The sequence below is a fragment of the Lagopus muta genome, chromosome 12 (genome assembly GCF_023343835.1).
Source record: "Lagopus muta isolate bLagMut1 chromosome 12, bLagMut1 primary, whole genome shotgun sequence".
NCBI lineage: Eukaryota > Metazoa > Chordata > Aves > Galliformes > Phasianidae > Lagopus > Lagopus muta.
The window spans coordinates 10,048,499-10,062,966 of NC_064444.1; the positions used below are offsets into that span (position 1 = coordinate 10,048,499).

At 38.3% G+C, this 14,468-nt stretch overlaps 1 protein-coding gene across 1 annotated transcript in view; it reads left to right on the plus strand.

Annotated features, from left to right (window-relative positions):
• Positions 1–14,468, plus strand: part of LOC125699389 (neural-cadherin-like) — a 47,373-nt gene that overhangs the window by 26,818 nt on the left and 6,087 nt on the right. The window contains exons 18-31 of the mRNA XM_048958900.1: positions 7–1,618; positions 2,191–2,284; positions 3,289–3,473; positions 3,649–3,878; positions 6,556–6,833; positions 7,842–8,056; positions 8,894–9,021; positions 9,401–9,528; positions 9,997–10,120; positions 10,689–10,869; positions 11,454–11,620; positions 12,401–12,665; positions 13,256–13,436; positions 14,189–14,433. Coding sequence (XP_048814857.1) covers positions 7–1,618; positions 2,191–2,284; positions 3,289–3,473; positions 3,649–3,878; positions 6,556–6,833; positions 7,842–8,056; positions 8,894–9,021; positions 9,401–9,528; positions 9,997–10,120; positions 10,689–10,869; positions 11,454–11,620; positions 12,401–12,665; positions 13,256–13,436; positions 14,189–14,433 — 4,033 coding nt within the window. The remainder of the gene's footprint in view (positions 1–6; positions 1,619–2,190; positions 2,285–3,288; positions 3,474–3,648; positions 3,879–6,555; positions 6,834–7,841; positions 8,057–8,893; positions 9,022–9,400; positions 9,529–9,996; positions 10,121–10,688; positions 10,870–11,453; positions 11,621–12,400; positions 12,666–13,255; positions 13,437–14,188; positions 14,434–14,468) is intronic.

Below are 14,468 nucleotides of genomic sequence, written 5' to 3' on the forward strand. Positions count from 1 at the left end.
CTTCAGGTTATGGCAAATGATCCTGATAATGTGGATGAAGGAGATTTGAGTTACTCATTGCACGGGCACGGTGCTGCTGATATTTTCACAATAGATGAGAACACAGGAAGCATTTATGCACACAAGATGCTGGATCGGGAAGAAAGAGCACTGTGGAGATTTGTTGTATTGGCTACTGATGAAGGTGGAGAAGGACTTACAGGATTTGCTGATGTAATTATTAATGTGTGGGATATAAATGACAGTGCACCCATGTTCACATGCATGCCTGATGATTGCAATGGGAGTGTCTTTGAAAATTCTCCTGCAGATACATTAGTCATGGAGATGAGCGCAGTTGATCGCGATGATCCAAATGTAGGTCTGAATGCTGTTTTGACTTACACCATAACAGAGAATGTAAGAAATGAGTTTGGTAGTGACATGTTTAACATCAATCCCAATACCGGTACTATCCGTGTGGCGGGGGGAGTTTTGGACAGAGAAAGGACTGCGATTTACTTTCTTACCATTGAAGCAAGAGATGGGGGAGGGCTAACAGGAACTGGCACTGCCACCATCTGGATTGCAGATGTCAATGATCACGTACCTAATTTCACAAAAGAGATGTGGCAGGCGGCAATTCCCGAAAACAGTGCCATCGACTCAGAAATTCTGCGAGTGTCTGCTACAGATGCAGATGGTGGGGAAAACGCTCACTTAACATTCAGCATCATCAGGGGAGACCCAGATCAGAAGTTTTATATTGAGAATGACAAAGAATGGCAATGTGCCACTATCCGACTGAAAAAAAAATTGGATTTTGAGAAAGCACATGAAAGACAGTTTAATCTTACTATTAAAGTGGAAGATCTTGATTTTTCTAGTACTGCTATGTGCCTGATTGAAGTTGAAGACTCTAATGACCACAGTCCAGTTTTCCATTCTCAGCTCATTCAGACAAGCCCTATTTTTGAAAATGTGCCTGTAGGTACTACAGTAACCACAGTGAGAGCGACAGACAAGGATTCGGGTTTGAATGGGAACATTATATATTCTATAAAGTCAGATTCAGATCCCATGAGGCAATTTGTCATTGACCAGCATGGTCATGTGATTGTGGCGAATAAACTAGATCGTGAAGTCATTCAGAAATACAGTCTAATTGTGCAAGCTTCAGATCAAGGGACACCTGCTGAAACTGGAAGTGTTACAGTTTTAATTAGCTTGCTTGATGTTAATGACAACGGACCAAGGTTTGAGGCACCATACATGCCAGTAGTTTGGGAAAACATGTTGAGCCCTGAAATAGTGCATATGAACCATTCATCAAAACTACTTCATGCATACGATCCCGATAGCGAGGAAAATGGGCCACCATTTACATTTTCATTGCCGCCAGATTATCAGAATTCTTTGGATTTTTCTCTTACTGACAACAGAGATGACACTGCAACTGTAACTGCTTTAAGGTCCTTTGACAGAGAAAAGCAGAAGGTGTTCCATCTGCCAATAGTTATAACAGATAGTGGGATTCCAGTTATGAGCTCCACAAACACCTTAACAATAACAATTGGTGATGAAAATGACAACTGCCATGAATCTGGCCGTAAGGATATCTATGTTTACAGTAACAAAGGTAAGTGTTACCTACAGTAGTTCTGTATTGGGCTGCTAATTTTGCTATTTTAGAAGAGTTTTTCTATTTTTAATGGATCTTCCACTTCTGTGACAAACCACAGGAGCCTGAAATGGCCATGGTTTGAAACAGCTTAGTGGCTTCTTGTCCATTTCCCCGTTGTACCCTACAAGATGCTCTCGCTGTCTGGGTACCAGTTGTGTGCTGTCAGAAACAGCAGAGCAGTAACGATGGTTTGTGGTTTTCACCCCTGATATTGTGATGATTTTTTTTTTTTAATTTTAATTTTTTAACTTCTCAGAATTTCATATGGAGTTACATTCATGTATCTTGCACTGTATTGGGTTGTGCTTGGCCTTCATGCCTTTCTGTGACATCCATGGTGTACTCACCTCTCCAGAAGTGGCAGAAATCAGTGGCAGGCTTTGCACTGTTTTAAGAATCTTGGATCATAGCCATCACCAAATTATGCGGGAATCTGAAAATAATTATCCCAGTAATGAAGCTGTGGAATATAAAATGCGCCCAAAAGCAAAAATTAAATGCAGATTTATTATAATTTATCTCAACAGGAAAATGGTCAACAGCAGTGCTTGGGGAAGTGTTTGCACCAGATCAGGATGAGTGGGACAATAAAACATTTCTCTCTGAAGGAAAACTGTTCAAGTGAGGATTGTATTTGTGTCACAATCAGTAATATTATGCTTTTGTAATTATTTCACTCACCATGTTTTTCCTTATGTTCAGGATGTACACAAAACTGGGATTATTGAGTTTATTAAGAGATGTACTTTTGAATGTACTTAACAAGAACAAAACAAAAACAAAGCTCTGGTAACTAGTCACCAAGAACTTAATGCATGAAAAGATTTATTTATTTATTTATTTACTATAGAGAATGCTGGCTCACACCATGTTTGTTTTTAATCCTTACTTTTTAAAAATGCACACATTCTGTAAGATCCAATTTAAAAATTGGCTGTTTTTACTGCCTGCCACTAACCATCAGAATTAATGGAATACAAATCACAAATTCCAAGGGACATAATATAATCATTTCATTAAAATTGGAAGCAAATTCCATGATTTCTGTTGATGACAATTCACAATTGTACTGGAAAACCATAACTCTTCAGCTTATTGGAGTTAGTCTATTTATCAGTAGCCATTGGGACTGTTTCCATTTTAGGTTAATGCGTCACAGTAACATTCATGGAATATTTCCATAGTTACTCTTTACTTTCCCTTTGAGGTGGCGCATGAAAACTATGTCAGAGATTTCATTACTGGCTTTTTCCTATTCTGAATGGGTGAATGAGAATCTTGAAGGACTTTGTGTGTTTCTGTCAGTTTCTGTTTTCATGTAGACCTGTACATGACGGCTACGTTGTACTCCACAGTTACAGCGATCCTATAGACTGCTTGCTTTGATTCAGGACAGGGAAGGTCTAGGGCTTTGGAAGTGAAAGAAACATCTTTGTGGAAGCCCTGCAAATTGTTTGGTCTTTGCTGAGCTCTTCCTGTTGTTCATTGATGTTGTTTGTGGATTTCCTAAGTTTTGATCTGTAACCTTCGTAACAACATCTAAGGCTTTATGAATTAAATTAATGAGTAATGTAAGCTTTCAGTATTGGTTTATTAAGTTTTCCTGATTGAAGGTTTATGTCTAGGTCTTTCAGATTAAATCAGAGAACTGGTTCGCTGATGATGGTGGATAATGCTCCTCAAGGAATATACAACTTAAAAATCAGAGTTTCAGATGGACTTTGTCCTGATGTTATATCTGCAGTACAGATTCATGTCAAAGAGCTGGAAAATGAAGCCATACAAAACTCAGCCACTGTGCGTCTCTCAGGTTTGTTTTAGTGCCTGCTGAGAGTTTAGATCAGCTGCGTCTGTATTTAGTGACTTATTTTATGATTTTGATTTAGAAACAATTGTAGGGCAGATGTACTTTTCTGTATGCTTCTAAATAAGTTGAAAGATTAACCTCTATTTCATGTTTATCTATTTTTGAATTCTAAACTCAGATATCACTGCAGAAGATTTTATACAGAGTGGTGAACATGGCAAAAACAGATACAACATGTTCAAGGAATTACTGGCAAAAATGCTATCAGTTAAGTTTAGTGATATCGTTGTCTTCGGTTTGATGAACACTGATGGGAAACAGGCAGACGTGAGATTTGCAGTTCACGATGGCTCAGCTTATTACAGACCTGAGAAACTGCATGCTGAGATGGCAGCATTTAAAAATGAGGTACGTTCTAGGGTTGTCCCGTGGACTCAGTGTTGGGTGAATGACACATTCAAGGTATGTTTTCCAGACTTTCTACTGGAAGAATATGCAGGATCTGCAGATCCTGTTTTTTGCCTCACTTGAGACAAAACATTTGTCAAGCAAATGCTAACAAGTTGTCTTCCTTCCCCGTAATCCCTTGCGTACAATGAGTGAAGTCGGTTGCAATAGGCACAACAGCTTTTTGTCGCACGCTGATGGCCCTGTGTGGTACAGTTCCCTGTGTTCCCAGTCAGTTTCATTGTATAATCTATCAGACATGATTTCATATTCTGATATCAATCATAATAATTCTTAGAAGATAAAGTAGTACTATAATACAGAGGATGTCTTGAAAGTGACAGCTTTTTGAATGTTCTAGATGCTGATGGAAATACCAAATCTGCTTGTGGTTAGACCTTATAGTAGAGGCTTGATGTCACCCAGATTGAAGTTCTGCTGTAGAAAGAGATGGCAGTCAATAGAAACAATCGTGCTGGAAGGAAGATGCAGGTTAGAAGAACAGTTAAATTAGATAAGATAGATGGAGACAACTAATTGTTTTATTTAACTTATCAAGGAATAACTCTTAAATATGATGGGATTCCTCCTCTCATTTTGTTTTTTAAAGAGGGAAATAATTGTAAAATATGTTTTTTTTCCCTGCTGGATGATACCTAACTCTCCTGCTATCTTACCACTTTCTGCATGCCCACTAACAGAGTTACCCAGATGTAATCTATCTTGTCCCATTCTAGTTGACTTTAATACATGGTACATCTTGTGGAAGTTTCAAGGAGGAACACTGCTTTCCATGTATGTCATTACAGTAGGGTCTGTATCATTCTTGACCAAACAGTATCTGTCTTGCCACCTGCCTGCATCCTGTATGATGTTACGTAGTGTGTACTGTAGGAACCTACTTGGAGAGCAAGTTGGAAATATGGGTGCTATTCATAAAGTGTAACGTCTGTTTCTTCTGCTTACGTGTAGAATTATTGCAACAATAGTATGGAATATTGCACAGATTTCAGATATTGATATTCAGATATGACTGCTGAATTCATCAAAGCGGTAACAAGGGACTGCTTCACATACTGTAGTGAAAAAGTTAAGTTAGTATTAATTATATATAACCTTTCAGTATTAAATTAATAGCTCCAGTGACTAATTGCCAACAATCCACAGAAAACCAATAATATCTGAAGGATTTCTGCAGATTTCTGTAACGTTTAACTATAAATAAAGAAAATAAGTAATTAGTGCTGGGATTATTCATTGAATTGCTAAATAATTAATATATTTGCTTTACTTTCTTGGGATGTAGCTTTACAACAACTGTTTTTATTTAGCAGTAAAAATAATCCATTCTAATCCTGTAGAGGAGCTGAGATTGTTTATATACACTGCTTTGCTGCAACGGTACTACATAGCTGTCTAAGAGTGCATTATTGACTCCCTGCTAATGGTGATTGATGTGAGCAACAGGCACCAGAGTGCTCTGACAGGATGTGTCATGTCAATGTAATGTACATTTTTTGCCTTTGGGGATGTGATTTCAATACACGTTATGGTATTGTAGGATATCTGACAAATGATTATAAAGGTCAGTTTTCTTAGGGCTGTGAATTCAGATGACTGCAAAGCAAAACAAAACATAAGCTTCAGTATTTATGTATTTGTTTTTGTCTTTTCACAGCTGTTTATAAAATATTTTACATTCATTTTATCCTTTGAAAAAATACGTATTGAGTGTACAGAGAAGAATCTCATCTCATGTTGTTAGCATTACCTTTGTATATCTCCATTGCTTGTAACTATGCCATAGAGAGGCCTGTTGTTTTCAGGTTTAGCCACTAAATGCACGTCACTTGGTGTGTTTGAATTCTCCTTCAAATGCAAATCAAATTAGGAAGCTTTGGGCACATTTTTTAATGTCTGTTTGTGGAAACACCTTTACTGTATGACAAGACCTCTTTATTTGGGCCTTCCAAAGCAAATATTAATTAGTGATAAAAATAAGGAAATAGCAAAGATTAACATGGAATAAAAGATAATGACCGGGTGCTGAGTTGATTGCATTTTGTTCGAGACAGTTTGAGATGAAACGGAAGCTTAGGGTGTAAATCAGTGGGCTGAATCCTAATTCCTGCAGACTCGTCACTGTCTGTAAACATTCCTACTAAATGCAGCTCAGTGCTGCCATTTTCCAGTCTGCATCCTTATGGATGCAGAACTTAAGAGAAGTTAAGATGTAATATCTGAGCAGGAGTTACGGTTGCTGTCAGAGTGCAGGAAGTGTGAGGTAGACCACACAGCTGGGAAGGCGAGTATCACGAGTATCACTGCTATCAGAGCCCTGATCCTGAGCAGTAACACTGGTAGTGTGCAGCACCGATTTAACACATGCAATATCCATCATGTCAGTGATTTAAGCTTTCAGGAAATTCTCCTACTATAAAGTTTTCTGTGTAATCGTGGCATTTGTTAAATCGCTTTGCTTGCCTTTATGGACAGGGGTGTTACTAATACTCAGGAAACTACAGCGTTCTGTTAATTTTATGATAGCTTAATTTTTATTTTTTTCATAAAGGAAGGAGTGAATAAAACCATGAATAAGGAAAAGTCTGGTAATACGTCAAACTCTGTTTTCCCTTAGTTCCAGTCAGCGTTACAAGTGAGCATCTCACAGATTGATGTGGATGAATGTAGGAGCGCAAACTGTAGCGAGGGCAGTGGTTGTACAAACCACCTCTCTGTGAGCAACATCCCAACGGTGGTGGATGCAGGGAGCGTGTCGTTGGTCTCTGTGACGACCACCATCAGCGCTGTCTGCACCTGTGCTGCCAGGAACCGAGTCCATCAGCCTTGTTCCTCCTATGCCCACAGCCCTTGTCTCAATGGTGGGATGTGTATTGACACTTTGAACGGTTACAGGTGAGGAAACTTCTACTGCACCCCTTTTCTTACTTTTTTCCTTTTGTTCTAAAAGTGCCAAGTGTAGCTAACAAGATACAGCTCTTGTAAAACAGTGAGTGCAATCCTAGCTGAAGGAGAAACAGAAAACCTGCGAGTGTGCTAGAGTGTAAAGTTAATGACAGCAGTATCTTTACAAGTGGCCCAGTAATGGTTGCTCTAGTCTTGATATCGATGGAAATACTGCAAGTACAAAAACCCTGGGAAAAAATGGTGGCATTATCAACACGTAACTTTTAAGAGCATTTCATTCAATAGGAATTAAGTAGCAATGGGGCAGAGGGGAATGGGATGTAGTGAAAACAGCAAGCAGTAAGGGCTTCAGAAAACACTACTTGGGAAAATTTCTTTACGGTCACATCAACTTGCATGCAGCAGTATTCCTTTGGTGAAATGACACGTTTTATTTGAGCTGAGTTCTCCCTGCAGTAAATTGACCAACTGATATTTGATGTTTCATTTTGCTTACAAAGCGAAATAGTTTGATGTTTCCAACATTGTGGTCTCAGAGATATTTTTCGGATGCAGATTTTATGGTGGCCAAATATATTTTTTATATATATATATATTATATATTTTATTTTTTATTATATTTTATAAATATATTTTATATATATATAAATATATATAATATTATATATATAATATAATATAATATATTATGATATATTATTATATTATTATATATTATATTATAATATAATATATATAATATTATATATATTATAGATTTTATATTTTATATTTATATTATATATTATAAATATATATATATGTATATAAAAATATATTCTTCATTCTTAAGGCATTTTAATAATTGCTGAGCACCTCTGTATACCTGAGGTGGCAAACACCATTACTTCAGAGTGTGACTTCAATGACTTCAGCCCTATGTTTACTGTACGTAGAACCAAAGAAACAGTTGAACACTGGGGAATTTTGACATATCTTTTGTTTGTGCCATTTCAGATGTCTTTGTCCTGCTTCATTTCATGGACCAGACTGCCAGCAGACTAAGCACAGTTTCCATGGAAATGGTTATGCATGGTTTCGTCCCATCAGGCCTTGTTTTGAAAGCTCCCTTTCTCTAGAGTTTATTACCGCAGTTCCAGATGGACTTCTATTATACAGTGGTCCTTTATCAAATCCAGAACCTGGGAATACAGAAAACTTCATTGCCATAGGTAATGCAGCAACTGTGTGTGCAAAAAATTGCCTTTTGGGAATGCGTGGGCTGTGAGAAGTGTTCAGTCTTTCCATCTTATGAGGTAGTTTATTTTCTGAGCTGAAAATGTTGAAAAACATTTTGAAGCATATTTTGAAATGTTCTCTAACAGGTCTTGCTTTTTGGGTGTATTGCCTTTTTATAGCCTGTAACTATTGGTCTGTTGCAGAGGAAACCAAGGGGAGAATAAAACAGACAGAGTTGTATATTAAAAATAATTCTCCTAGCAAAGTTGTAGTGCCATAAGGAATTTTGATACTTTGAACATAGGCGTTCAATGCAGACCTATTGCATGCCATTCTTATCACAGGAAAATTCATACACAAGTAGAACTCACTGCCTGAAGTTGATACATATCTAAAAGCAGTAGCAAGCTGCTGCTTTTTTGTGAATTAATTAATATACAGGATGTGTGGCATAGTTGGTGCTTTTTTAATTATTTGAAAGGTAATGTTGAATATCATTAATCATTAATATCTTCTGCTCTATTTTACAATTACTTGTAAATCTGGGGAGAAGTTAGGAGAGAGTAAAATCTGCATTATAAAACTACAAATTGCTTATCAGGAATTAGCTCTAGTGTTTGGCTCTCGACAAAGAAGTGACACAATCTCAAGTAGAGAAAAACTGTATTAAATGAATATTTCTACATAGCAGTAGTCAGAGAATATAGTTATTTCTATACTGAAACTTCTATACTGAGCCATTAATCCACATCCACCAGCTGTGCCAAAATATCCAAAATAGAAGGTTACTTGTAGCTGGATGTCATTTATTTTTTTCTGTGCTGTGTAAGAACTCTCCAGTGGCATTCCTGTGCTGAAGATGAGCCATGGCTCAGGTTCTGTGATGCTGCAGTTTCCAAGTCACCTGAATGTCTCAGACAAAACATGGCATCAACTGGAAGTGAGAACCAGTGGCCAGGTCAGTTGTTTGATTTTCCCCTTCAGAATATTGGCATTTACCTATGCAGATAGGTGAGAGTAGAGAAAAGAGGCTGGATAATTCTATGCATTATTCTAATCGTCCTTGTAGATTTAATAGAAATGGTTGAACTACTCAGAGGTAAAAGTTAAATCTTTTTTGTTAGATGATTCTGTTTTGGCTTGACTGTTTTTATTGCATGGTAGAAAACAAAAACAAAACAAAACAAAAAAAAAGCAAAACCAAACGAAAAACAAAAAAACAACACTTTATGCTTTATGGCCTTAAAAAGAAAAAAAAAGAGATGAAAAATTGCTATCATTTTGCTTCCTGATTCTTACAGTAATTCTTAATTCAGTGATCCTGTGTTTTGGCATAGGATGTTCGGTTCACTTTGGACCACTGCAGCACAGCTGTTGTTTCAGAGATGGAAGGGGTGGGCAGGTGGCTGTCTGCTGACGATCGTACAAACTGCGAAGTTGTTGGGTCTGTTCCACGAAGGGCCAGGTATGTTTCCTTGGCTCAGAGGAGCGATGGGAAGAAACTGCAGAGCATGGTACCTTTAAGACTGCATTGAGCAAACTTTCAGCTTTCTGGCCTCTATCAATGCAAAATATTCTTTGTTCCTGCAGTATAAGAGGAGCGTGTGCACAAAAGTGCACTTGGTGTATAGCATTGTTACAGCTTTTCCTGGCCTGAACACAGACATTTGAATTGTAATAAAGTATCCCACAGTTAATCTCCCAACAGACTTTGTCACACTGAAGAAAACATAGATTATCCTTAACTTTAAAGGGCCAGAGTTTCTGCTCGCTGATCAGCTGTATTTCAGAACCAGGAGATATTTGGCTTTTTCTGTTGTTTTAGAAAGCCCATGTTCCTCGGAAATGCAGTATAGATGTTTAACTGTCTCCTTATGTAATGTCTTTGAAGATACATTCACATTTGCTTTTGTGATGCATATCATGTCAAAAGGTATTTGAATGGGAACCATGTTCTTCAGCTGGGCGGTGTAAAAGAATCGTTGCCATATTCCTACCCACAGCTGCTACACAAACACTTTTCTGGTTGTTTGCGCAATTTCATCTTGGATAGCCAGGTAAGAGAAGAGTAACGTTTTGCTTTAGCAAAGGTGGAAATTTCATTATTACTTTCATAGTAAATTTCTATTACTACTTAAATTATTGCTTCCATTATTCTTTTCAATGCCCTTGTGCATCGGTGTATAGTAGAAGAAAATTCTGGATTTTTCTGTCATAATTAGAGTAGCTACCCTGAAAAAATGCTTCATAATTACAAACAGATGTATTAGCACAAACCTCTGCCTTTGTTTATATCCTACATTGGGCAGCTGTTTTTCATGCTGCTTTGCCCACACAGGGAATTTGTGAATGGCAATGGCTTGATGGTGTCTTTGTGCCAGGTGTGGTGTTTGTTAGGAAATACTAAGGTTTGGGGTTTTTTTGCTATCATACTCAGTTGAATTTATTCAAAGGAAACTACAGTCTTGGTGTTTAATATTTAAAAATTGGACTTCAATTGAAATAAGTTAAAATTTCAGTGTCAAAAAGCAAGCAGTGTCTTAAACGCTACAACTGAAGAACAGACTAACATGATATAGCTAATTCTATTTAAGGATGAGGTGTAAATAACATTTTCTTTTGAAGGTATATGACCTTCAGTCTCCCGCAGAGTCCCTGAACAGCTTTCCGGGCTGCACACTTACTGATGGGAGCTGTGAGGCCATGGGCTCTTCTTCCTGTGGTATTCATGGGAGGTGTCTTGGAGACTGGGGTTCCTTTGCTTGTCATTGCCTGCCTGGTTACTATGGCTATCGATGTGATAAAGGTGAGGTCTGCTTTTCTGTTACATTATCAATAGGTTCATTTTACAATACAAACAAAATACAGACTTAAATGTTTGCAAGTAGTGATTGCTGAGAATTAGAACTGCACAACTGGAATTGGAATTTATGGTTCTGTTGATGTCTGAAATAGATTCTGCTGGGCTCATGGATCTGTGCTTTAAGTACAGAACCCTTCTTTAATGGCTTTAGCCCTCATGGAGCCAAAGTCTCTGCAGCAAAAAGACAATTGTAGAATAGGTTGTGAAAATTGGTTGTAGCATTTTATCTGCAGTGTTTTCTTTTGTTTTGGTAAGAGCTTCTGCTTTCCTGCTGTCATCCTGACCATTGTAAAGAGGAGCATTAGGAGAATTAAGTCAGCAATAATTATGGGGGAAGATGAAGTAGGAGAGCAAAGGAGAAGTTGTGGAATCAGATGAAAGGACATGGCCAAGTTATCTCACAGATCTCATGCTCTGCACTATAATAATTTCTTTTACTTTCAACTCTTATTATGAAAACAATGGGAATTGTAACATTTCCTCCTCTCTGCAGAATGGTTTAAAGTTCTTTATCCCTATCTTTTTAGTTGCCAGAGAGTACACATTTGGACCAGGAAGTCACATTCGTTATCAGCTTCCTATCAGTGTGCCTGCCCGCAGGACACTGTTTGAAGCCATGATAAGGACACGGCAGCCTGACAGTGTCATCACAAGCATGTTGTCCCGGAATAAGGATGAACATATAACCCTGCAGGTGAGCAGGTCGTCCCGGACAGTAATAGCATACAGTTAAATCGATGCCAGCCTATACTTAGCCCAGAGAATCTAGTCTAAGAGTTGGAGATAGAACTCAAATCCTTATGCTAAGCACAAAAACCTTTGGAGTTCTTTTTATGGATGCCTAAGATCTGAGCCTTTGGTTAAGACATTGACCCTGCAATCCACTTTGGAATCCCACTGCATTTCAAAGGAATTTAATGCCTGCTTAAGTGAAGTGAAATTAGCTATACAGAAAAGCTCTGTCTGCTCTGGTGTCCTGTTCAGCCATGGCCAGGAGTGGCTGATTCTGCGTAGATCAGACTCTGCCAAGGAAGCTGCCTGTAAGCAGATCTAATGGGGTCGGCCTCTGAAAGTTACATCCTGTTCCACTTATACATACCACTGAATGAGTTGCCTTTTGAGCTAAGTTGTCACTGTAGAAGTGATGCACCAGATTCCCAACCTTTTGTTGAACCCTATCAATTTGCCTGAGAGGCAGGCAAAAATTGCTCTGAATTAATTATGTACTATTGTGGATACACAGCTGCTAGTATTTAGGTTGTCTAGTTCAGAAATACCTAAAGTAACTTTACATTATTATGCAGTCATCTCAGTATATGCTGTGTAAATGTTCCTTGCATTTAAAGAAATACATATTTAAGGTTGATGACTACGTTTGTGTTTTAGTTCAAGTACTGTGATAGTTACAGCTCAATATAAACTTCAGGTGATGACTTCTCTTTTCTGTCCTACTGCTCTGTTAATTATCCATAAGGTTGTTCGGGGATTCTTAGCAGTCTCATATAATCTGGGTGATGGAGATTATTTTGTAAGCCTTCCATCCTACAACATTGATAATGGTGAGTGGCATCACATCACACTGGACAGAAATGAAAATGAATTTACTCTTCGCCTTCATGAAGGAGGTGGGAAGAGAGAAATTCTGAAAGCAGCAGGAATATACAAAGAGATTGTGATTGACCCCAGCAGCTTGGTCCTTGGAAACACCTACCCATTTGATCTCAACAAGAGTTTTCAAGGTAAGGAATTAATGATCTATGACGTTCAGAATATGAGCATGTGAAAATGAAAGTTTATTGATACTACACTGGCATGCTGAGAGAGATTTTCCCCATTTATGTAGAGCCCATAGTAACTGGATTTTTTGGGTGACTCTCTGCAAGAGGACAAATAAACTGTTCTGACTAGGAGAAGATACAGCAGAGAAATATGTGGGCATACTGTTAGCTACAAGATTTCAGTCAAAGATGGTAACCTCTTCCCATGACTGTATCTGGAGCATTTGTAACTGAGATCCAAACGAAGTACACTGGTACCCATTGAAAGATATTGCAAAACTGCAAATTGGAATTCTCTACTGAAAACACACATACAGGTCTGCAGCAGCACTTGGGTTTTGTAGAAAACATTGGGAATCTTGATCAAAACTTTAACAGATTCTCTCAAATAAAGAGAAGAGTAATAAGAAAGTTCAGATAAACACAGTCCTAGATTTAAGCTTTGGTAGACTGGGTCCTTTGTCAAGCACAAATTATGCCAAAGCTTACAGCTGCTTCAAATCATTCTTGCTGAATGGCCTTTAAAACAGTCTCTTTGTATCTTGCCTCAGGATGTATGAAGGATGTCAGATTTAATAACTACAGAATCCCACTGGACACTCACACAAAGGAGCTGGTGTCAATATTAAGTACCCGAGGTGTCACAGAAGGCTGTTCTTCAGAGGCTTGTAGGAATAACCCTTGTAACCAGGAATTTATTTGTATTGATTTGTGGATGATGCATGAATGCAGGTAATTAATGGAAATGAAAGCACTCTCCATGTTCAGGTAGGAAAAGGTGGTTGCTGGAGAAGCATGCAGCTTCAAGACTGCCACTCATCAAATTGGCTGAACTATGGAGAAACAACTGGATGCTGCAGAGACATCAGAGAACACTCTCCTTTAAGGTGCTGCCCTTAGCTGATGTAAATCAGAGTCATCACTGATTCTGCAATGATTTTGGCTGCCTGTCTTAATTGAAAAATGTTTAGAGAATAGCAGAATGTTCAAAATGTTTTAAAACCCCCAAAATTATGCAATAGGGTATGTCAGAGTGCAGTGCATGGCTCTCTCTCTTCAGGCTTATGCTGTGCAATTGTAGATGTGCTTTCTTTTGCTGGTACCTGACTCTTACATCACTTAAGCTGTGACCTTTGGTCCCCTACAGGCCTCACAAGTTGAATTAAAAGTACCATAAGAGTTGTATGTTCAGCTGGGGCTGAGTTTAGGTTTTTGTAGGATGGGTAATCTTGCAGAAGGCAGTGCAACTACCTCAGTTCTGAAAGAAGTCCCAGATGTAAAAGTGCAGAGTTGTGGAGCTTGCTATTGTATGACTGCTCTAGAAAAAAACTACAGTTCTGTAGTTACTCTAATACAAGTAACTTCTAGCAGCTTCTTCAGCAATTATACAGAGTCCTTAAAGACTGTTCTAAAGTATTGAATTATTTCTTTCATGTCTACTTTTCTCAGAGTTTAATGGTTTTGTTTTGCCTTCATCTTTTCAGTTGCCCTCCAGAACACATGATTGTGGAGAATGCCACAGGCAGACAGTGTGTCCTCAGTGCGTGTGCAAAAAGGCCCTGTAACTATGGTACCTGCATCTCACAGTCACCAACCGAGTTCCAATGCCACTGCCCTGATGGCTATACTGGACGTAACTGTGAAATCACGTTGGCAGTCTTTCACAAGGATACAGGCCTGACCTTTAGTTCCATGTTTGCAATCTGCATTTGCTTTTTGGCACTGTTAGGTAGTTATGGTAACTACTTATTGTACTACCTCTGG